Source organism: Lepidochelys kempii, chromosome 22, assembly GCF_965140265.1.
Source record: "Lepidochelys kempii isolate rLepKem1 chromosome 22, rLepKem1.hap2, whole genome shotgun sequence".
Lineage (NCBI taxonomy): Eukaryota > Metazoa > Chordata > Testudines > Cheloniidae > Lepidochelys > Lepidochelys kempii.
The window spans coordinates 11,347,171-11,372,035 of NC_133277.1; the positions used below are offsets into that span (position 1 = coordinate 11,347,171).

A 24,865-nucleotide genomic window follows, 5' to 3' on the forward strand; every position below is an offset into this window, starting at 1 on the left:
AAGAGTTTGCATTGGGCCCCAATGGCTGGATTGCTAACGGGTAGAATCAGGACAAATCCCTGGTGTAGGAATGGCTTGAATTTACAAATAAGAATGATTGTGGAGAGGTTTTGTTGTTTCAGTGACATCTTTTATTCAGATGATTTCCCACCCCAACTGCAGGGCAGACCAATGTGGTCAAGCATAGTATCCATCCACCACATCCCCACCCCAGCTTGGTAGTTTGCAGTGGCTGCAGCCACAGATTAATATGGATGTGGATGGGCTAGATCCACTGAGTGCCTAACCCCACTATGATACAACCCTACTTAATCAAAGGCCTAATTCAAGATTGCAGAGAAGGAGCAGTTCTGTTGGTATTTCACACTGTCCCTTTCCTAACCACTTCAGAGTGCTGTCAGAATGGTATCTCAATCAGCCTCCCCCGATGAGTTACATTCCAGCGGAGTTTGCCCAGGAGACAATCCATTTAAACTTTTCTTGTGCGGTTATTACCCCTACTCCATCCCAAAAGCTAGGGAGTAACCGATCCTGCAGCAACTGACTCACCTTTGGCATCAAAACACTGGGACAACCAGTACTTTCCAAACACAACATCCATTCTCTCCCCATGCCGGCAGACAAAAAGACATCGTTTTTGAAGCCCTGGCTGGCTGGTTACTCTCAGGGGCTGAAAGCAAAATGACAGGAAGTTTGGCCATGGTGAGAATCCAAGTGCCTTTTTCTTAGTTCCAATTTATTTAAGAGTGAGGACCTGACTCTTGACTTAATCCTAGTACGAACAAGGGGCACTGGTCACTCCACTGAAGTAAATCATTTATACCAGTATAAATGTGGTGTACATGAAAGAAGCATCCTTGCTGCATAGGTATTCTGGGGACAGATGTTATCTTCGGAGCTTGTGATCTGTCATGTCACCTTAAAGCCAGCAGAGGATTGTAACCTGAGCTCCCCAGCACAGCCAGTTGAATCAGCTGTAAAGAATGAGCTGTTGGTGTGAAACTAGCTGCTGGAGATTTGCCATTAAAACCATACAGAACCTGTTCACCTGGGTTTACTTTAACAGTACTTGATGTACCCCAAGTGGGACTAGATTCCAGTGCCAAGTATAGGGAGCGAGGTTCACTAGCACAGTGAAAGCTTCAGGTTTCTTAAGTTTCATTACTCCGGCAAGAAGAGAGCAGACAGGCGGAATGGGAAGATGGTGTAATGGTGTGTGCGGATACCGCAAACCAATCGCAGAAATGGTCAATCTAACGTTTAGGCCCCTGTGGTCTTGACAGGGCGACCCTTTAGCTACTGGTGGGGTGGAGGGGTGCTTCTGAATAGTTTAAAATAAACTTATTGCTGCATTGGCATCTTTGGAGAGAGACACACATTTCACCCACACGACAGGCAGAGGTAGTGCAACCATCTCCCACATTACCCTGTGTGTCTCCTTCCTCACCACCTCCACAGCTCAGTTTCTGCCCCCCCCCCCCCCGCCGCCTCCCCATCCCATTCAGTTCTTGGCGTTTCTGTCAACACTGGTGGCAGCTTTGTGACGCTGTCCACTGGGAGCAGGACCAGAAGCAGCTCATTCAAGATACGCCACCAAACAGCCATCTGAGTCTAAGGGCTCGTCCAGCAAGCTGGAGCATATATTTATAGCACTGCAGCATGCTGCACACTAAATGTCTGTGTGGACCCTTCCGCTGAGCACTAAGGGTATGTCTACACTGCTGTTAGACCCTGGCAGCTGGCCTGGGCCAGCTGTCTCGGGCTCAGGTAAGGGGGTTGTTTACTTGTGCTGTAGACATTCAGGATTGGGCCCCAGCCTGAACTCTGGGACCCTCCCATCTCAGAGGGTCCTAGAGCCCGGGCTCCAGCCCAAGCCTGAATGTCTACACCACAGTTAAACAGCCCCTCAGCCCGAGCCCTGCGTCAGCTAGCACAGGCCAGCCTCAGGTTTTTAAATGCAGTGTAGACATACATACCCGTGTGCTAATGGCTTTCCAGCACTAGGCTAGATTCCAATTGGCAGCCTAGCAGCAAATTACTCCCTAGTCTGTTACCAGTCCTTAGGCCACCGAGTCCTTGTGGGCAAGCCCACCTACATTTTGAAATAGGCTGTAATTCCTGCCAACTCGCCTCCAGGACCGCCCTACTTTAATCTGAGTTCCCAAACTCAGAGTGGCGAAGAAGTCTGAGGGGTATGGCTAGATCAGGGAAGGGCAAACTATGGCCTGCAGGCCAGATCCGGCCCATCAGAGCTTTCAGTCCGGCCTGTGGGATTGCCACCCCCATGGTGCAGTGGGGCTAAGGTTCCCTGCCTGCCCTGGCCCCGCGCCACTCCCGGAAAGGGTCAGCACCACATCCCTACAGCCCCTGGGGGTTGGGTAGGGAGCAGAGGGCTCCATGCGCTGCCCTCACCTGCAGCCACTGCCCCCACCTGCAGGCACCACCACTCACAGCTCCCATTGGCTGGGAACAGGGAACTGCAGCCAATGCGAGCTTCTGGGGTGGTACTTGCAGGCGGGGGCAGCGTGCGGTGGAGCCACCTGCCCCACCCCACCCCCAGGAGCCGCTGCTGGACATGCTGGCCACTTCTGGGAGCAGCACAGGGCCAGGGCAGGCAGGGAGCCTGCCTTAGCCCCACTGCGCACTGCTGCCACCCTGGAGCCGCTTGAGGTAAGTGGCACTGGGACGAACCCCTCCTGGACCCCACATCCCAACCCCCTTCCTTGACCCCTCTGCTGCACCCCTCCTGCACTCTGCACCCCATTTTGCACCCTAACCCCCTGCCCTGCACCCCCTCCTGCACCCCAACCCCTAACCCTGAGCCCCTTCCTGCACACTGCACACTGCACCCACACCCCGCACTCCCTTCTGCACCCCAACGGTCTGACCCAGCCCTACATTCATGGCCCTGCATACAATTTCCCCACCCAGATGTGGCTCTCGGGCCAAAAAGTTTGCCCACCCCAAGCTAGATGGAAAGTGGAGAGGTCCTGAAACTATTTGCTGCCGTTAAATGGGGTCACAATATGGAAAAGGTTGAGAGAACCACTGCCTTAGTCCTTAACGGTCATTGAGCCAGAAACAACGTTCATTGAGCCAGAAACTCCTCAGTTGCAAGGGATGTAAAGCTGATATGACGGGGATGTTCCCTATTTCTAAATGTTAATTTAAATAATATAAAGAGGTCTACCCAAGGCTCTAGGTGCCGTAATTAAAAATCACTAATTAATATAACCAATTACTAATTAGCATTTATACTGATTGTATTACTAGTTTATATTACAACAATTCAGTTGTATTTAGTTGTGTTGTTCACAGTGTCATGAATCCTTACGTGCATTGTCTGGCAGATGATAGTGAGTGGCCCTGTGTCCCCAGGTCCTTGATCTTCTTGCTGTCTTCTTTCCAGAGCTCCATCATTGAAGGTTAGAGGGGATGGGGAAGAACTGGTACTCAGAATCGAGTAAGATCTGCCACAAATAAAGAGACACTTGCTTAGAAAATGTTCCTTTGACTTATTGTCCTCAGAGTTGTGCTGGGATGTGCCCAGAGCCTGAGAGAGGGCAAGAAGTGGTTTTATTATTATTTGTATTCCAGTATGTGCTCAGTGTTGTAATGCACAGAGTAAAGGACAGCCCCAAAGAACTCTACAGTTCATTAGAGACAGGGTTTCTTAACCCATGAGTCATCACCCCAAACTGGGTCAACAGAACGTGCCCAAGGGCTGCGTGGGAGGCCCAGTGAGGGAATTGGTTTCTGTCACAGTGTGGCTGGAGGCCCTGCGGGGGGAGCTGTTGCAGAGCCCGTGCCACACTCCCCCAAAGCAGCAGATCCTGTGGCTCCCATCCTGCGGGTCTGGCAGGCTTGGCTCCCTGATCTGGGCATTGAGACCTGGTGCATGAGGTTTGTGGCTCCACTCAGGTTTGACCCAGCCAACCCTCTGGCACTGCAACCCTAGATACCACAATGTCCAGAGCGGGGAGCTGTACCCAGCTACCCCATGGGACAAGGGACTACGTGATCGGCATGGCATACTTATTTAATGCTTATTAAGTTAATGTGGGTCTTATATATTGTGGGTAAGAAATATTTAGTAACTCCGATTTTTTTTTTGCATGAAAGCTGTTTACCAGGGTTACAACAGGTCTTTGCAAATGGGTCCTGAGCCCCAAAAGATTGAGAACCACTGCAGTCGAGAACAACCTGAAAAAAAATAGGGTGGGAGGAAGTCTTCAGCCAACTTTGGGGTATGGGCTGTTGTTTATTATATGATTGTAGAGCGCCTAGCACAATGGGGCCCAACCTGGTCATGCCCCTTAGGTGCTTCTGCCGTGTACCATGTTAAAGAAGTAGCTGAAAGCCCATGTTATCACATGGGTGTGGCAGCTGGCCCAAGTAATATACCACGTGTGCAGTCTTCCTCATACAACCAATGAAATTGTTTCATGCAAATTAGCTGTAGAATAAGAGTGGTAATTGGTTGAGTTACCTCTGATATCACAATGATCTAGGACTTGGCATGGCATAGATTTGTGTCTTACTGTAGCTGTTCACTGCATGGGTATAGTCCGTAAAGTCAAAATGGCTGAGAACTTTAAAATTGGATGGATGATAACAGATCACGACTCCTGGTCATGATTAAACCTGGTGATATTCTAAACAGAAAGAGCTCTCAGCCATGTTTGTAGCTGTTTCCATCGCTTCACACTGACTCAGTGTTCTAGGCTTCGGTGTGGCACGCAGACAGAGTGACAATCCTGGAATCTTTTTGAGAGACTAACTTGCCAGTGCATCAGGATGCTTTTAAGGGGCCATTACAGATGGATACAATAAGTATCACTGGAACATCCAATTTTGATACTTGCAAGAGAAAGGATAAGATGTAAACAATAAAAGCAGCCGAGATCTTAGACATGATTCTCATCTGAATTATACCAGCATAAATTGTGAGTAACTGCATTTAAGTCAATAGAGTTTACACCAGTTTTACAGCTGGTGTGAGAGAAAAGGGATTAATTGTGCCATCTCCTTAAGAGAGTCTCTCTCCCTACTTACCTAGAGAATAGACTACTTTTTCTTTTTCATTAAATATGCTAATCAAATGAGGCATGCTCAGAATAAAGCCATCCCAGCAAGATGGTCAAGGGCTTAGGCCAACATCCTCGGGAGTAAATTAAAACAGGCAATTACAGAATTTCAACCAACCCTCTATTGATTGCAGTGGATCTTGCTGCGATGTGCATTTTCTTAGTTATTAAAAATAACTCGTGGGCTAATGTGTGCCGTCATTTGCTTTGACACAGAGATAGCCACTTTCTCTTTGCACTCGGATTAATTGCTTTAAATGTGTCCGGAGAAGACTCTCGACTTGCACCAAGGGGTCTCTCTCTACCAATGGAAGAAAATAGGTCATCTGTGTTTGCTAGTAGGCGATCTGCCAGGAGATCATATCATATCCTGGCCAGCAAACAATAAAAAGTATCATGCCCTTGATGCTAATGCCCCCTTACCTTATGAGAAAAATAAATATTTGGGCTTACCAGTGGAGCAATGTATAGGGTTATCTCATTCAGGTAGGACACTACACTTGGATGCCCCCCCCCCCCGAAACTCCTTAACAAGGGGAGTGTGGGCTGCAAAGCAGAACCGGAAGGTGCTCAGATATTAAGATAGTGAGCATGGTAAAAGAATCTATAGACAGTAGAATAGTCCCCTGTCCAGATCACAGCATCCTCATAGCCCACAGAAAGGCCCCTCTGCACACCCTGAGCAACAGAAGCCAGGGAGCTGTTCTGGGGTGGAGTCTTGAGACTGCCTTCTCCGTCACACACTCTTCATACTTGAAGTAGAAATCCCATCTCTGAACAACCTGGAACTTGCCAGGAGGAAAGCAGGGATTATTATTATTGCTATAATTTACAGTAGCTCCCATCAAGTGTTGGGTACTTTCCAAATACACAAGGAATTGTCCCTGCTCTCAGGAGCTCACAGTTGAAGGGTGGAGAGATAATTAGACAGAGATTAAGGGAAGATGGAAGAACAATATGCAATTTCTATGCAGGCCACTGTCAGCAGCATGGCAGAAAGTTTTTTTTTTTTTTTTTTTTTAGAGAGACTTACAGGTATGCAGGGCAGCGGCATAAAGATGAGCCCAGGAAGGTCACACCATGCATGAGGTTGAAAGCCAGATCCAATTTTGTAGCTGGCTCCTATCTTAATGATGATGATCTGAACCAAAAGCCTGGATCTGAATTGTGACAGATAAGGCAATAATCCTGCAATATCCTTGGGAGACCTTATGAATTGAGTTTAAGTATCTTCAGGGTCAATTGTATTAAATGCAAAGTTTATGTATTATGGTGGGCTGGGATTGTTGGTAACCTCTCTGGACAGCAGAGGGGGATGTGATGTGAGGCTTGGGAGAGTTCAAAGGACTATATTGAAAATGTGCCGGACAAGAATGGACCTTGGAGACAATAGGTATGAATTGGATTTCCTCAGAAATACCTAGGGAAAGGTTAACAAAAATTCCTCCTCTGCAGTTGTGCAAAACTCCAGCCTTTTGAAGCTATGCCCTGAGGAGCTGAGTCATTGTCCGCTAATGAGCTGTTCTTGGAGGTTGGAGATCAAAGGCCCACGTCATATAAAGAAATGGCTGAACTGCCCAGCTGGGATTCTCAGAATCTGAGACAGTTATGAACTAGTAAACAGGTGGGAAATGTAGTTGTGGGTTTTGAAGGACTGACACCTACCAGAGCCCAAGGCTGGAGTTGGGGGTGACCTCTGGAAAGCTTTTTAGCATGTGTGTAGGTTCCTATATTGTTTTTTTTAAAAGTTTTCTTTGTGATGATTTCACTTAAAATTTAATCTGCTTGCCTAGAAAGAGTTGTATTGTGACTTATAATTGCTGGCAATTATGCTGTTCATAACCTTGGAAAAGAAAGCAAAACACAGACAGTGGCCTGTTTAAGTAATCTGGCTTGCTGGGAATATCACAATGTAGGTAAGGAAATGTGCAGCCTTAAAAACATCCTAGTCAGGAGGGAGAGAGATGCAGGTCTCTGCCCAAGAGAGGTGAAGCCTCGGTGGCACGTGCTGGGTGGACCACAGAGAGGGAATAAAAGTGCAGTTGCCCTGAAACTGACATAAATATCCCCCAAAATGTAGGATATAGGAAATCTGCATGCTGGAACCTACTTCTGATCCCCTTCAAAGTGACTGTCAAGCCATAGTGTGCTGAACACCACAGTGGCCGTGCAGACGAAAGGCACAGCCGAGAGACCCGATGGGAATGGGCAGCAGTGAGCAGCTGGCATATTCCTGGTCCTTTCTCAACCCCTGAAGATGGCCAGCAGCAGTCCCACTGCCTTAGTCAGGTGATAGTGTGGGAAGATGCTGACCCAGGCGGATGGAAAGTGACTTGTCTAGTCTCCTGTTTTCCATTTATCTCTGAGCAATCGCTCCATCGCTTCTTAGATGCTGTTTCTCCACCTCTCCCTCCTTAAAGTTCATGCAGCAGAGTTGCATCCATTCATGGATGCTAGGAATGGGTAAGAATTAGGATGAGGCAGAAACGAACCTCTCTGCAACCTCCAATATCTTGTGGCTAGAGAAGTGCCATAAATCGGACTTTGCCGATGTCTCCCTTGCTCTGCTGGTGACTGGAAAATAGAAACCACTGGAGCCAATTCAAGTTAGTCATTTTCCACACATAGCTCATTGTTTGGAAGACACCAGATAAAAATATCCATTGTCTTCTGGGTGAGGCAATTACGCTCCTTGCCTTCCAGACAACATCGCTGCCAGCACTGTTGATTCTTCCCTGGGGGCAAAGTGTGCATTTTCCTATATAGCACAGGAAGGCCGGTGCAGGATCTGAGGAAAGGCTGGCCAAAGGGGTCTCTACCAATTTTGCTGAAGGTAAATCCTCTACAGGCTTTCAGGGGAGGTGGGTGGGACAGGTGGGAGGTTCCTTCAATGTCCCCACTCACTGGAGTTTAGAGGAGATGGGAGCTACAGCCAGTGGATTCACCAGCCGCTGCAAGCTGTAGAATGGGACTGCAGCAGTGGAAGGGGCTACTGAAGCCCAAGTGGTGACTGAGTGTGGCTTGGGAATTGAGGATTTCTTCTCTTCCCTCCTAGACTTGTTGAAGGAGGCCAGGAGTGGCTTTGGCCCTATAAGTGAGAGCAGAAATAGGCAGCCTTGTAATATCTAATGCAGCAGTTTGCAAGCGCTGCTGGTATGAGGCTGGGGGAGGAGAGTACTTCGGCCTTTGCAAACAAGATAAACCTCTCCAGCCAAGCAGCTCAAGCATGTACTCAAACCTCCAGCTTCAGCAGCCTCCACTTGAGCTGGTTTGAGTCCACACAATGACAATGGGCGGGTTTCTACAATTCTGTCCCTTTAAGTTCACAAGGGACCCACAGTGCTGAGCGTCTGGTTTTGTGGCTCCTGTGGGGAAGCTGCCTATAACTAGCTCTGCTGGGCTTCCCACTTCCCTTCCAGTCTCCGGACTCTGCTGCGGGCAGGGAGTTTCTGACTCTGAGTTGGCAGTGCAGTAATTCACAGAGACGAATGGGTTCTTAGGGAACAGCCTGCAGACAACTCTCTTCCAGGAAGGACTTGGAACGGACTATTTTTTCGGGGTGTGGCTTAGATTGGTTCTGAGTTGTTACAGCACAATAGCACGGTTAGAAGGAAAGGACCGAAGTTTTAAATAATGCAGGAGAGGAATACTTATGGCCAGACCCTGAGCTGGTGTAAATCAGGGTAGCTCCACAGAGGTCTGTACAGTTAGACCAGTTCACAGCACGTGAGGGATGTGGTCCTTATTTCCTATGTTTTCCTCCTCTATGTGATTCAAACATGCCGTGGTGTCAGTAACAGAACAGCCATTAGGTTACATTTATTGCAAACTCCAAGCTTTCCTCTACATTCCTTACTTGAGGGGGAAACACCAGCAAAACATATTAAAGCAAAACCAAAGGAGCCCGATTGTTATTTCTTAGGTTCTTATATGGCTCCCATTGTGAGCACTGCCACATCCTACATTTGAATGCATTCACCTCCACAACATGCCTGTGAGGTGGGGAAGTGCTATTATCTTCATTGTACAGATAAGGGAACTGAGACACACAAAGACTAAGTGGTTTGCCCAGGGTCACATGGGATGTCAGCAGAACAAGGCATTGAGCCTGGGTTTTCTGATTCCCGGGTGAGCACCCCCACTACTTGACCATCTCCTTTATGCGAGTGTGAAATTGGCCGTCACTCCCATTGAAGTTGCTGGCGTGACCTTGGTGTAAAACTGGTGTGGGAGCACTGGCCCTGCCCCGAGCTCCTGGGCACCAGCTGGAGCTGAGCCCCCATTGGCTTCATGGGAAAGGGGGAGTGAGGGCAGGTCTTTGGGGCAGAATGTGGGTGGGGCCACATCCCGGGTTAGGGGAGGCTTGGCCTCCCCTGACCTTCGATACCCACCGCCCATGCACATACCACAATTTTACAGGGCTGTGGGGGAAGGGTCCCCAACTATTGGGCACAGAGGTCCTCAGGAATTGCTGCCCTGGCAGCTGAGAAGTGATCCCACTGTCATTCTGCAGCCCGTGGGCATGGAGAAGCTCCCATTACACAGCCCAGCTGGCCTGCTCTAAGCACATCCCATTGCACGTTGTTAGGCAGACTAGCCAGGCTTGCTGTCCTTAGGCAGAAGGGGTGGCCTAGTGTTCTACAGAACCCTGCAGTGGACTCTATATTGTAAGCTCTTTGGGGCCGGGGACCACCTTTTTGTTCTGTGTTTGTACAGCACCTAGCAGAATGGGGTCCTGGTCTATGACTAGGGCTCCGATGCACTACCACAATATAAATACATTAATTAATTAATTAATAACATGCAAGTTCTGAAGAGCTGAATCAATCTCTTCCAGCTTTTGTAGTTTACTATATTGGCAGAGCAAGGAGGGGAGGAAAAGAGAGAGGGGTTTTTCAGAGGAGACCTTCAAAAGCCAGGTTATGCCTGGACACTGAAGATCCTATTTTGTAGGCTACTGGGCTTGCGTCGATGTCCTAGGTGAACATTTGTCCTCTCCTGACTGCTGTGTGGTCCAGCTGGCTATCTACCAGGATGCTGGCCAACACCCCAGCAATGGCTACTTTTCAATGATGATGTGTACAAGGAATTTGTTGAAGGCGCTTCGGCATCCATTTGGGATGGTACATGCTATATGATCACGAAGTATGTTTATTGTGACCAGCAGGAAAATATTCACTGTCATTATCACTTTTATCCAACTCCAGGGCTGCCCAGTATTCTCGGTGTGAGCCCCAGTTCCAACGACATGCCACCTGTTTCAAACCCCCTTGGAACCTGAGTGCCTCTGAATGCCGGACGCATGATCATAAGTCAGTGAACGGGGTTGCCATTTTTTCCCAAGGGCGGATCCGTAGTATTGCAGTGAGTATTTCTATCTATGTTCACTTTCATTGGCAATGATGAAAACAGGACCCGTGTGCCTGGAAAGATAGTCTGAATGCCTAGAGGCTTTCCAATTATTATGAAAATCCAGCCTGCAGTACATTGCATTAGGCTGCAGTTTGGGAGTTGAGCTTAACTTGTCCTAAGTTTGCTTTCTTCTAAATAGCACTTTATTACCTAATATGTACCATGGGAATCTGTTATGTAAAATTGGTTTGTTTCTGAGTATGTAAGAATGTTTTTGATAAATGCTCCATATTGCCTGCTTTGATTCATTATTTATGTTCTTTAATGGTAATCAGGGAAAGGGGCATTTCCTTTCTTCCCTTTCCTGGAGACAAAGAACTGCTGGAATTGCCAAACTTTTGCTTCCCTTTTAGTTACTGTAGTAATAATAATTAATTAATATTTTTAATGTATTGGTGCCCTGGCCCAAAACTCCTTCAGAAACCTTGAGGAAAAATGTAGATTTCAGAATAAAATAGGCCAGCTTGCTATAGAATAGCTTCAGTGTGCGAACACAGACCGCAAACCCATTGCGGTCGGTGAGGTTTTAGTTGAGAAAAGATGGTCTGGTTAGGGCACCAGACTGTGCGGCACATTCCCACCTCAGCCACGGACTTTCTAATTAACCTTGGTCAAATCACTTCACTGTTCTGTGCCTTGGTTACCAGAGATATTTCCTCCACTCGTGGGGGTGTTTTGAAGATAACTTCATAACTACTTGGGAGGTATGGCGATATTAGAGGGATGAAGAGGTACCATGTAAATACCTGCACAGAGATCTAGAAAGGTTTGCCTCATCTGACTGAAATGTGGAAACCATGTATCAGCAGCCCTTGTCTCATGGGGAGAACTTGGCAAAGTGTGGATTAGAGCAATATGACAGACACCTACAAAATGTGAGCCCTTCTGTTTTGAAGTTGTATGTTGGTGCCCACCTGAGGGAATGTGGCCTTCGGGTTTGGGGGAATTCAGGTCCTGTTTGCAAGGAGTGGTAGTCATTTGCATTGATATGTGGGTTCAAAGCTGCAGAATGAAACTAGCCATTGGGTGTACGTACATCTATTCCTAACCGCACCGTATGTGACTAAAACTGAAAGGGTGAAAAACAAACAAAAAACCAACCTGAACTTTTCTGTTGTTTTGTTTCTTGCATTTCACTCAACTTGGAGATTTCTTTGGTTGGTTTCTTTTTTTGTTCCTAGTCAGTTTCATGCTTCTGGCTCTCTTGTGCTAACACAGTGGCCAGCACTGGCTTGTTAACTCTCCACCCTACCCGCCTTTCCCCAGAAGACTTGTGTGTCCATTGAAGTTTTAAATAAGGCATGCCTACATTTGGTTTGCAACTCCTTCCCAAAAATGTTGCAACTTCCCCCATCAAAAACTTAAAAGTTAGAGGCCAGATTGTGGCTTGGATTCTGCAGGTGCAATGTCCTGTTAGAGGGATAGTGGGTAGGAAGACGCTTTCCTTCTCTCCCCTCCCCCATCTTGTGGTGCCATGCGAGGGCTAGTCACAAAGGGCTAGATTTTCAGAGGCATTTAGGCACCCAAAGATGCAGGCAGGCATTGGTTTCAATGGGAGATAAGTTCCTAGGTGCTTCTGAAAATCCCACTAGACAGCTATCTGCCTAAATACCTTGGAAAATCTAACCCAATCCTTGGTCCTTATGCTCAGGCATCACACACAATGGCACTAACCTCCCCAGAGAGATGGTCTTTCAGGAATGCACACTCTGTAACATTCCATTACAAAGGGAGCTGCAAGGTCCACTATGGTTCTTGCTCCTGGTCTTGCCACTGCGAACTTCTTTATGGGACAGCACACTTCGTAATTCCCCACCCCTCTTACTGCAAGGATGCATCTTTACAGCTGCCATCTACCTCTGGCCCTGTAATGGTTGGTGGTGACCCTTTGAATCATGTTGTTGGAACGCCTTGAGTAGTTACGTTGAGTTGCTGGTCCCATGAAGAGGAATAGAGCCTGCTATTCCTTTTGTTCAGGTGAGTGTTTCTGTGACTGTATGTTCCTCCCAACATCAGTGACAAAGAGAGACCTTGTTTACTCTACTATCACTTGCATTAGGTGAATCCCACTAGCTGAGTTCCACTGTCGCTTCCTGCAGCCAGAAACCAGCCTGAGCATTGCTTACCCATGAAACACCCAGGTGCCGCACTCGTCTGCCTTCGTGATGTAATTCTCAGGCAGCAGCCCAGAACAGCCGGTCGCTAGGGAAGTGCCATAAATCCAGCCCTCACTGGTGCTGGTTTGCTCCACTGGGGACATGAAAATGAAATCCCCTGGAACCAGCTCAAGCTCGTCGTCATTCTGCGGGATGTAGGGATAGATCACTTGCAGTGTCTGGGGAGATGGAAGAGAAAGCGAGAGTATGTGAGAAGGGCATTACAGAATCCTGGGCCATGCGAGAAGGCTGAAGGAATGAACTCGCATATGCCTCTCCCCGGCTGTCTACTACCTTCCCCCAACTAGACAATTAACCCTTCTTAGGCCAGTAAAAGAGAGAGCAAAGGGGACTATAGAAATGAATGACAGGCATTAAAGATGGAAAAGCCTTGTGAAATCACCCAGTCCCACACTCCAGCTGCTGCAGTCTCAGCTTTCTGCATTGTATTACCTAGTCCTAGTGCTTCATTCATTCTAGTTTTTAACAGGAAGTCAGACTAGACGATTACAGTGGTCCCTTCTGGCCTTATACATCTACAAAAGACATCTTTAGAATGTGGTGTCTGCCACGTCCCATCGGGAAAGTATTCAGTCCTTATTGTCGGGAAGTTTTCAGTATTCAGTTTCCATTTTTCCCTTTCATTCTCTTGCTCCTAGTCAAGCTGCTCCTTGTGCCATCCTAAATAATTCCTCCCCTTCCTTGTTCTGCAATTCAGTAAAAAATGTAAGCACGTGCTTAACTTGAAGCATCCTGTTGACTTGGGCCTACTCATGTGCTTAAAAGTTAAACATGTGCTCCAGTCCACAGTTGAATTGGGGACTTTGCATTTACACATGTGAGGTTCCCAAGGATCATCTTCTATGTGTTTACTCGACTTCCAGTTAAAAGAGCATTTTTCTTCCCCACTCTTTATTGGCTTTGAAAGTGGGGCAGTGACCCTTTGTCACTGGGCTAATACGTTTGAACTCATAATATTCTGCTCTCAGAACTGTTTACGAGGACATGAAGAAAACAAAATTAAAGGCGATGAGGAGAGTACTGCCTAGACCGTCTCGTTTTACTATTATTTCTTAAGATGAATGGGCTCAGGTTTCAAAGTAGGCAGAGAAGTAGCAAGTAATTAGAATTCTACTTCTGTCTGTTGCACTGTGAAAATATATATCCCGTTTTGTGTGTTCATGCTTGTTTGTGTATTTGATGTGCACACAGGTGCACGTATTGGGGTGTGAGTGTACAAATATAACCTGTAATGTTCAAGAGAGACTGGATGGGATTTAAACGATTTTTGTTTTGTTTTGTTACATGTTTACAAAAGGGCAAAAAGCTCTGTAAAACTGGACAAAAATGTTCTTATGGGGAAAAAAATTGCTTTGAATGCGATTGTTCCCTTCTGCCAGCTGGGAGCTAGAATGTATTGTAGGTCATGAGATAGAATGGCAAGTAACCTTCTTTGCTAACTGAAGTGGAGTCAAATGTTGATCAGTAACTTTCCTGGTAAATACCCACAGCCATCCTCCACTTCAGCAAAAAGCTTGTTGCCTGACTTCTGCATTAGCAACTTCCATCGCAAAGCAAACATCTAATGAGCAACTCTATCCTTTTTATGTACCTTGTATGCTCCGTAAGGAAATGTGACTTGTCATGCCTGGAGCCGACTGTGGCTCCATTGATTCTAGTATCCTGTTTCTGGCAGTGGCCAGCATCTTCAGAGGAAGATGGAAACTAGTCACTGTCCCTTAATATCCCAACGCCAAAACTTTCACGCTTGGGCATGCCTAAAGCTGTACACCTAATAAAAGTGCCAGAGTTGCTGAGCATTTGCTACTCCCACTGCAATCAATAGGAGTGCTGGGTATATACTTTGGTCCCTCTTATTTTCTCCCTGTGGCACATCATAATCTAGTTTTCCGTGGGCTGTGATACTTTGGTCTAATTTCAGCTGTGGGAATTAGTGTGCAGGTGACGGGTGGTGCTGGTGGCCTGTGATGAACTGTAGGTCAGACTGGACGTTCTGGTGCTCCCTTCTGGCCTTAAATTCCGAGAGTATATCTGGATTCTGGCTCTGCCACAGACACCTTGGGGAACAGGCTGAATCTCAGTAAACATCTTGGGACAGGGCCTAGGATGACCTCCTAGGTCCCTCCTAGATGACCTCCTGAGGTCCCTTCCAACCCTGATATTCTGTGATATGTGCCTTTGGACCAGAGCGGGACCCAATCTCAGTTTGGAGCTTTGCAGCAACTCTGAGATACAAATCAACTGCAATGGTATTTGATTGCTTTTTTATTTTTTAAACTGAGATGAACTCCAAAAATTACCTCATGGTTAGCAAATCTTATATCTCGAGAGAAGATTGTGGCGACCCAGTCGCATCCTAGCTTGACGTCGATGTTCTGTGCTAATTTCTCCAGCGTGGGCAAGTGGCTGGTTTGGAAGTGGTAGGCCAATGTCACGTGCAGCTGTTTCTTATGGGGTTCTACATGAACATCTGAAATGAGAAAGATGCAATCAAAAGCAAGCAACTGTCACTTTGAACAGCAGACTCTTGCTCCATTTTCAAAGCATTCATCCCATTAGTGCAGGAGAATTGAGCAAAACTTTTCAGTTAGCGAAGGAAGACAAATGGCAGTCTGGTCTCTGAAATCAAAACTATAGAGCTGCGCACTGGTAATGCACCATTGATCTGAGTCTGACCCTTAGGAATTTGATTAGAAGAGCATTTGGTACCAGGGATGTCTCATGAAATCTTGTATAACCCACTGCCTATTGAGTCTGCATTATGCTTCCCTAGGGTGACCAGATGTCCCGATTTTATAAGGACAGTCCCGATATTTGGGGCTTTTTCTTATTTAGGCTCCTGTTACCCCCCCCAATCCCTGTTCCGATTTTTCACACTTGCTATCTGGTCAGCCTATGCTTCCCCAGCCTGTGTGCCTGATGTACAGAGGAGAGGAATCTGCGACTGCCCGCAGCTCCAGGGTTTAGCAGTCCTTAGGCTCAAGCTACAGAGGCTCATGCTGTTAGCTCTGGAGGTCCCAGGTTGTTTTCGAGCGAACGGGCAGCCTTTCCCCCTATCTAAGGGGTTGACGTTCTCTCCAAAAATAGGCTGCTCAGAGTGGGTTCCTGCATATGGTGCAGGTCTGATGCTCAAAGGTGGTGAGCACTCTCAAACTCCTATTTGCCTCTGACATGGGTGCTCAATACTTTTGAAAAACAGACAGTCGTTTGTTTTTCTTTTTAATTCCCCCACACAAGATCTTTTCTCTCCTGGTCTCTCCACTCTGTGTTTTCTATCTGTTCTGTCTGTCATCCTGTGCATCTGTTGCATTTCCGCCCCCTCCCCCCCCCGCCCACTCTGCGCCGTTTTTCCTCCCACAGGTGGAGAACACAAACTGGGGACTCTTAGAGTTCATGTTGAAGTTGAAATATTCAGGTTAACGCAGCTTGACATCCTGGCTCCACTGAAGTCAATAGGAATTTTGCCAGACTTCGGTGAGGTCAGGACTTCACCCACGGTGCTGAAGTATTTTAAAATGAGACACACACACATAGTTTGAGGTGAGGCGAGGGTACTCCCAGGATAAGAGGTAAAGCTACTGAGAGAACCTACATAATGAAGGGATTAAAAAAGGTGAACACACAGGTGAAGAAATTAGGAAATGCCAGAAGCTGGGAATGAGCGACAGGGGATGGATCACTTGATGATTACCTAGTAGTTCATTCCCTCTGGGGCACCTGGCATGGGCCACTTTGGCAGACAGGATACTGGGCTAGATGGACCTTTGGTCTGACCAAGTAAGGCCATTCGTATGTTTTATATAAATCATAATAAACAGAACTGTTCAAACAGGAATAAATTGTAAAAATAACTTATTTTCCCTCATTCAACCACATCTAAAAATTAGGGACAGACAAACTGGCAGACATTTGGAGGCTTGGTTCCCAACCCAAAATGTCAGGTGCTTGCCCAGCCCATTTTAATCTCTCTCATTCAGCAAAAAAGGACACATTATAGGGGTGATCTCTGACAAGGGCCCGGGGCATCGAATGTGGGTACGCGACAGCGCTGTGTGTGAGCAATGCACCCGTAAGAATCAGCTCAGAGGAACATTTGGTCTAAGAGGAACAAATCTCATGGGGACAGGCTGCCTGGAGATTGTCAGTGCTTGTTCCTTTTTCCGGTAGGACCAGAAGCGGTGAGGGCAGCTGCTCATGCTGTGTTAGGACACGCCAAAAAAAAACAAAACAAAGAAAAAGCAGGTGTTTAAAGCTTCCAGCCATTTCCTCCCTCTTCTGAAAGTGAGCGTCTCTAGGTCGCTGTCAGGTGAAACTCCTGGGGGCTCAGAACAACCTGCAGTTCTACAAGGCCAAGTGTATCTACTTAGTTGTCGTTGTTTTAGCTACAGCACCTAAATGGTGGCTGTTCTGAGTTCTGGATGGGGGCGTGCGGCTGTACAACCTGTGCTGGACCAGCAGCAACAGACTCCTGAGAGTCAGAAGTTCTAGTCCCTCCCCCACCCCGTATGTATGGAACCGCTGATTTGATGCATTTTAACCCATGCGGTGTAAGCCTGTGAAAATCTAGGACCATCTTTTGCTGTGCCCAGTTTATGCTGGGTGCTGCAGGGGTGGGATGGCACGGAGTTGGTTACAGCTCTCTGAGGCGCTGCTTCAGCCTTGTGGCTGTTCCCTCAGGGGCTATATAGCTGCCGGGGGATCGCCAGAGCACACTGAGCTGTGGCCACTCCCACTCCATCCCCCTGTCGTGCTCCCTGCACCAGGGCAAGGAGGCACTGGAGTCAGTTTTGCTGGTTCTGTGCCTGCTGGCCACTCCCATATGCCATGGGACGCTCCAGCAGAGAATTAGGGCAGGTTTCCTCTCGCTTTGCATTAGCTAAGTGATGGTAAGCAGGCCCGAGAATCTGGTCCCCAAGACGGTGTGGTGAATTTCCTCTGGACGTACAAAGGCTGAAAGGGGTTTCCCTTTGGTTGTTGAGGTATTTTACGCATCTTCACAGAGAGCCGGGTTTGCTTCCGGGAAGCAGAAATTCTGTAAGGAAACTAAATGCGCTTTCTGTCTGTGGTGGGGGAAAAAGCTTGAGGTAGTGAGCTGAGCAGGAACTTGTAGCCTCAGAGACAAAATGTCTGTTTGAAAGGTTAAAGAACTGTCAAATGTCAACTTCCCTTCCAGGAGATAACACTTCAGAGCAAATGGGTTGTGCTCTTTGAACTGAAAACAATAGGTTCTGTGAAGAGGTACTGAAACCCCAGAACACGTGGTGGGGTATTCCTCTCTCATCTTCCTAGCCCTGAAGCCTCGCTTAAAAATCCAACATCACTTCCCTGAGCTTGAAAGCCCTACTTCTGAATGGCATCAAAACTTTTGCATCTGAAAATGCTCTCTGGGGCACCTATGAACAGAGGAATCACTAAAGCGGAGCAGAACAATGGGCCATCTCGGTCCTGTCTCAGACAGTGGCCAAGGCTGAATACTTCAAAGAAGGCGAAATTCCCACCTTCCCAGACCATGCACCAAACTGGGCAATACAATTGCATGGAGGGTGCAAGGAGGGTAGATAACACTGACACTGACTAGGCTCCTGATTCAGCAAGGCACTTGGGCGCCTGACTAACTTTAAGCACGAGTAGTCTTACTGCTGTCACCTGATTACAGTTATTCACTGGACAAAATTAGCTATTTGTTTTAATGGTCACTTAAAAGGGCTTCCTTTATGATAAAGCTTTTTTTTTTTTTTTTTTTTTTTAGCATAAATGAAATATTGACAGAAGGGGAATACAATTGTAAGAAGAGCATGTTTTGGGGAGGGTAAATTTAGTGTGAGGACCAACCTTGGGAACCAAATGAATTTATTCAGTGTCAGATCCTTAGCTGGTGACTTGGGTGGAGTTTTGCCAGTTTACACCAGCTGAGACTCTGGCCCTTACTATTACCACAGAAGGGATACTGTGCAGGGAGTGACACTGCCCCACTAAAAGTGCCTCAACCCTGATTTGGAAAGACCACATCTGCGGGAAAACAGTTCAGTCTCTCTTCCCCACCCAGTCTTCAGTCTAGGCTGCTAACAAGGAGGCCAGTTGTGGTGTGGGCATCTGTCCCTTAAGGATTGGACTCTGATTCCTAAACAGCCCCTCCAGAGGTTCTGTCAGGACCTTCTGGCAAGATTTTGGCAGCACAATGGCTGCATTTTACCATGACATACCAGGAGTATTTGGCACTAGTCAAGCTAAAATGCTTGGAGCCCCTATAGCCTGCCTTTGACATTTCTTTCCCGTGTACTCACCCACTTTAGAAGCAGCTTCTGTAGCAAAGTCCGCCGCAAACTTCTTGAGGACCTCAGCGCTGTCCTCCTTGACGAAAAGCCCAATGAAGTTCGAAGATGTGTAGAGTTCTAAAGGCAGGGGAGCAGGGAATTTGCATTTCCATCGCATCACTGTGGCATGCAGGGCTTCATTGAGCGCATCAATTTTGCTGTCTTCGCACTGCCGATGAAAGCAGGACACATGTTCCTTAGGGGGCAGGAATTCATTCACTGGGACCGTATATACCCTTGTAGTGTACTCAGAGAAGAAAGGAAGGGTTTAGGGTGAGGGACCTGAATGGTTTTACACCTTGGACTTTCATAGAAGTAGAAGAATGTAAAGAACTAGCATATACATCAAACAAAATGAAACAACCAAGAGCTGAGTGAATACAAAAAACTCTTCCATGGATTTGCATTCAAATGTTTCAGCTAACCAGCTTCAGAGGTATTCACTCTCCTGTTGCATTTGTTGTATGGCCTAGTGGTTGGGGTTCCCCTGAGACCTCTTCCACTTGGTTCCCCAAGAACTGAGCTCATCTCCGCTCGTCACTCAGGCGCCTTTATTTGGCATAGAGCAAAGTTATGTTGAGTTGATTAGATTCAAGCATAGGGGTGGGTGTAGGCAGACCACACCCCCAAAATTACGCAGCAAACCTCTTCCTTTACATATGTTTACCATACATTGCATTTACTATACATTACATTACACGTTTTGGGATTGGCTTGGTCACTTTATAGGAACCAATCCCAGGACAGCATGCACTGTCCATACACAACTTACTCTTTACCTCACCTTAGGTTCCAGGCTTATCTTATCCATTGCTATCTCGTCCATTGTAAATGGTTCCCTGGGTGTTCCCCTTTATTTTAGCTAATACAGACATTCTGTTTACAGATTACTGATCCATTTACCTCCCTAATCTTGTCTCCCAAGAAATAAAGACGCATCCATATCTAATTACTCATGGCAAACCAGGCCTGCACCAGTGATTATCATGTTTCCAACATGCCCATCACCATAGTAGCCTTCCAAAGTTAGTTACATCAGTGACCCTCTCCGAAGAAGAACTTTCTCTTTCTTGTGATTCCCAGAAGAGATGGGTCAGGTGTCTTGCTTTTCGACTTTATTTTTCAGAAGTTTTACCATAGCCATTCTTATATAGTCAAATACAATGACAAAGCAGGAGTACAGCTTTAATCTTAACACAGTATGAAATATTCATAGATAAATACTCCTGAGTATAAGATAAATAATTCCCTAACACCCCCCACACTTTTCCCCAGAAAAGAAGCATCAGAAGCCCAATCTAGCGGGAGACTCTTGGTAAAGCTCTCAAGAGCTCCATTCATAGGTGGAGTTTGTGTCTCTGTAGGTTAGTGTTAGTTTTTTTAGCTTAGCTCCAGCCAATCAAAGAATGTGTGTGTGGGGCAGGGGATAGCAGATTTCCCTTTCCGTCAAATGACTCTTTTAGCCACTGAGTGCTGCAGCAATCCATTTCCTGGCATTACTCAAACAAGGTGGATTTCCTAGAATGCCCAAAACAGAGGCTTGATGTGGGGGAAACCTCTACCCCGGAGCACCAAACTCTTTCTTCCAAAACATGGACATATTTTGCCATTCAAAGACTATCCGAGACAGGTTTGCATTGCAGCTGCCACAACTCCAATATTTGCTATGCGGGGCGAGTCCAGCTTTAAGCATTTGCCCAGGAGTCCGATATCATCTCTTTAGAATTTTGTTCTGAATGAAATGCAAAAACAGAACTGGATGTTCTGCACATACAATGCCAGATATTGTCCCACCTGTCAGAGCAAAAGGAAATGTTTAGCATCTTCTCCCATTTTTCTTGCATGGTACAGTCAGTAGGATAAATCAAGGAGTTCACCATTTGTATGTGTTACCCACAAAATGTTTTTGGCTAACATACTTCTTAAGGTGCACTTTGAGTGGATTGTTTGTTGTCTGCCAACAATTCCCCACCTCCTTTATAATTTTGAGTCCACGCTTATTGTAGAAAGGACCTTGCTCTATTGGGTAGCTGGTGTTTCTCATGAAGATATGTGAAGCAGGCTAAAGATGTCTGTTCAGTAATCTCTTTTATGGTTAATATGTCCATGGTTAGCCAGGAGGATTTGAGTTTTGAGCTATTAGTAATTAAAATTGCGGGTTATTCCAGTTTGGTACCGAAGGAGAGCTGGTGAGATTAAAAGTGGTTATGGATTTGATTTTCTTTGGGGAAAGGCCAGCCAAGCAACGAATCAGATTGTGATATGACTGCCCTAAGTACCGAACAGTGGCCTCTTGGAGGAGCATCTGTGTATAGTCTACTTAGTGAGATATGCGGATGATATGGTGATGAGAACTTTAGCGATACACGTGACAATCGTTAAGACCATATTGACGCCGGTCTGTGACTGATACCAATTTAGTACAAGGGACTCATGAATTCTCTTTTGAGCTCTGCCATTCATTTACTCTGTGACCAAGGGCAAGTCATGTCACCCCTCTGTGCTTGTTTCCCCATCTGTAAAGTGTGCAGAGTGACACTTCTCTGCTTCAGCGGGGGGAACTGTGAGACTTAATTAGTGCTTAAAAAGATCCCTGGATATAGCACCGTATAGAAGTGCAATGCATCAGCAGGACTTCCAGCAGGATACCATCTCCTAGAACTCTAATGAAAAATGAGCAAACATATTTTTCAGCAGATTTCAAGGACCTAGTCTCCAGTGATATTATTCTGTTAAGACAGTGGTGGCTTGGAATGGACTTGTTTAACAATCATTTTGCTTCCCAGCCTGGTGTGCATCAAGCAAACCCAGTAATAATATTCCCTGAATTCCCTCGAGCACAAAGCATTTTACAATGAGTGGAGAAATATGTAACTCAACCTGCTTGAACCTGGTAATGGTTGCTGCCAAAAAAGACGCACAGGACAATTGAATGAGAAGCGCTGGCTCACCATAAAGAACTGGCAAAGAGTGATGTGTGGGAAGATGTTGTGAGCCTTGTTCTTCCCACAGATCTGCTTCGACTGCTGCCAGAAATCAGAGAGCTTCTGAGCCAAGGGGCCGGTGGGGCGCAGGTAGAGGACATATTCCCGAGGCAGGGGGTCATCAAGGAATGGGTCCCCCACATGAGAGAACAACCTGAGAGAGAGAAGGGAAGAGGTGGTTATTCAAGAACAGCAGAAATATTGAGTAAGAGATTAAATTAAAAAGACCCATATTTTTGTAGCAGAAAGAACCAAAATTAGAGTTCTTCCCTACTCCCCACATGTTACTAGCCTTGGGGCCACTGATCTCCAAGGGACCAGGCATGGAAATGTACATTCCTGCTGTCTATATGTCCAGTGTGGCCCAGTTATTATTACTAAGTAGGAGGGACGTCTGCTTTTTCAGTTAAGTCTCTGGACTGGGACTCGTTCAGTCTTTGGTTCTGCCATAGGCTCTCTGGGTGACCTTGTGTCAAAAGTGCTTCATAATTTTGGGTACCCAATTTGAAACATGTTAAAGGGGCCGGATTTCCAGAAGGCAGAAGTTTCAGTACTCTCTGTAAAACATGCCCTTTAACTTGTTCTCAGTGCGGACACTCAAAACCGAGGCACCCAAAAACTCTTGTTCCCTTTGCGAATTTAGATCTCAAACTCGCACAACTGTGAAGTGGGGGTGATAAAACTTCCTTTCTCTCACCTTTCTCGACCTTGCCTATTGAGATGGTCAGCATTTCGGGGCAGGGACTGTCTCTGACCATATGTCTTACGGTGCCTAGCACAATGAGGCATTGATCTTTCTTGTGTCCCTTAGGTACTGCCCTCGTATCAACAAACAATGACGTGGAGCTTCCATAAATAACATTTCACATTACAGTTTGTAAAGTATGGTAAATAAATCTTATCCACTTTTAAAAATTATTTATTACTTCATACCAACCAGTCACATGCTGCTTGGACACTTCTTCCTCCAGTGGATGTCAGTGCTTTTTGTCTGAGGAGGGGGAGGAAAAGAATATTCCACTGTTAGTGTTAATGGGTAGACAGAAAGTGGATAGTAACATCTGCTGCTTGAATTGGACTCTGCAGCCACCAGAAACCCTGGTACCTGTGGTTCTGGATTTGCAGACAGCGGCAATAACTAAGGGCCAGAGTCTGATGTCCTAACTCCCTGTGAATAATGCATTTCTCAATGAATGCTCCAATTTAACTCAATGAAACTATTTGTGGAGTCAAGTGCAGGTAGATTAAGGCAATCCAGGCCCATAGACACGCCCCCTGAACTGATGCCCCACCCACTGCACCATGCCCCTGTTCAAGGTGGTAGTGGCAAGGGCCATCCAAACATGGACAGTCTGCTCAGCTGTTGCAGGTCCAGCCACCGCTGCCAGGCTGAAGTTTTGCTCCTTCCTACCCACTACTTCCTGTCCTCAGGTGAGCTGGATTCCTATGGGAGAAGAGAGAACTCAGCTCCTCTGAGCAGTGGCACCATTGTTCGGCTTAAATGAGGGCTTGAGTCAGACTCTGGCCTTAGCTAACCTGAGCGGCAAAGTTAATGTCAACTGTGGCACCAAGAACAGTCAATGGGGCAGAGGGCGGTGGAGTTGCTTTCTCTGCAAGGCAGCAAGGTTAGAGCAGGGGCAGAGACGTGCCGTGCTGAGATCACCTAAACCCAGTCACAGCGTTGAATGCCAGATCTTCCAATTTTATTGTCAGCCTCATGATATTTAATGTCATACGTGATGCCCCGGCTTCTGGAGACATGTGATAATGTGAGACTCTCAGCTTTCATTTTAAGAAAAGTATGTTTCTAGTTTCAAAGTAGCAGCCGTGTTAAATAAATTAGTTAGTCTCTAAGGTGCCACAAGTGCTCCTTTTCTTTTTATGTTTCTAGTGCTCATGGTTGCACAGAAAAGTTTGAAAAAGTGACCTGAGCACACTCCAAAGGCTTAAAAACTAGGAGTCAAACAAAAAGTACTCCAAACTTCTTTTTTTAGAAAAAAACTTATAATTGTTTTTAGCCAATCTTGTGACTTTCTGGGATCTGACTCATGATTTTGGAAGGTGAGGGGTTGACAACATAGCATTCACACATTGCCTCATTGCAAGAATACCCGGCTTAGGAGGTATATTCTCTCTTCGGGTTTTCATTGTCAAAGGGCTGCAGTGTTTTATTTACAAACACAGAGAATATGGTTTCCCACTGCTTACAAAAATGTCTTCCTGCTCCCTGCTCAACCTCTTAGCTGCCCCTATGGCACTTCACATGTCATATCAGCACCATTTGTAAGCAGGACTTATCTAAATGTGAACATACATGGAATCTGGATCTATTCCAAATGCACCTTATTTCAGACTCAATAAAATTAAATGTTGCCTGATCAATTTACACAAGACAGCGTGCAGTGTCTGTTTTCTTTCTCTTTCACCTGGTGTGCTTCATGATAGATAAACCCCTTTGTTTCAGATCCGTTGCTAACAGGATTTTAAAATGACCTACTTATTGGCCTTTTGATCAGCATGAAAATCAAAGGGGATGGATATGAAAATATGGGGCATCTCACTCAGCTTTAAGAAGAGCAGAGAAAAACAACCACCACCAGGGGGCACAAAGCAAATATTTTCAGCCTGGAATAACCTACAGAAAAACTACTAAATGTGTTTCAGATTAGCAGCCTCATTAGTCTGTATTTGCAAAAAGAACAGGAGGACTTGTGGCACCTTAGAGACTAACCAATTTATTTGACCATAAGCTTTCGTGAGCTACAGCTCACTTCATCGGATGCATAAAAGTGGAAAATGCAGCGAGGATGTTTTTATACACACAGACCATGAAAAAATGGGTGTTTATCACTTCAAAAGGTTTTCTCTCCCCCCACCCCACTCTCCTGCTG

The 24,865-nt window shown here is 46.3% G+C and overlaps 1 protein-coding gene across 1 annotated transcript in view; it reads right to left on the reverse strand.

Moving 5' to 3' along the window:
- Nucleotides 1-24,865, reverse strand: part of UBASH3B (ubiquitin associated and SH3 domain containing B) — a 104,103-nt gene that overhangs the window by 16,598 nt on the left and 62,640 nt on the right. Inside the window, exons 2-8 of the mRNA XM_073320687.1 lie at nt 22,912-22,965; nt 21,942-22,128; nt 18,961-19,159; nt 14,977-15,146; nt 12,626-12,834; nt 3,335-3,470; nt 550-670 (exon numbers count right to left, since the gene is read on the reverse strand). Of these exons, the coding sequence (XP_073176788.1) occupies nt 550-670; nt 3,335-3,470; nt 12,626-12,834; nt 14,977-15,146; nt 18,961-19,159; nt 21,942-22,128; nt 22,912-22,965 (1,076 nt within the window). The remainder of the gene's footprint in view (nt 1-549; nt 671-3,334; nt 3,471-12,625; nt 12,835-14,976; nt 15,147-18,960; nt 19,160-21,941; nt 22,129-22,911; nt 22,966-24,865) is intronic.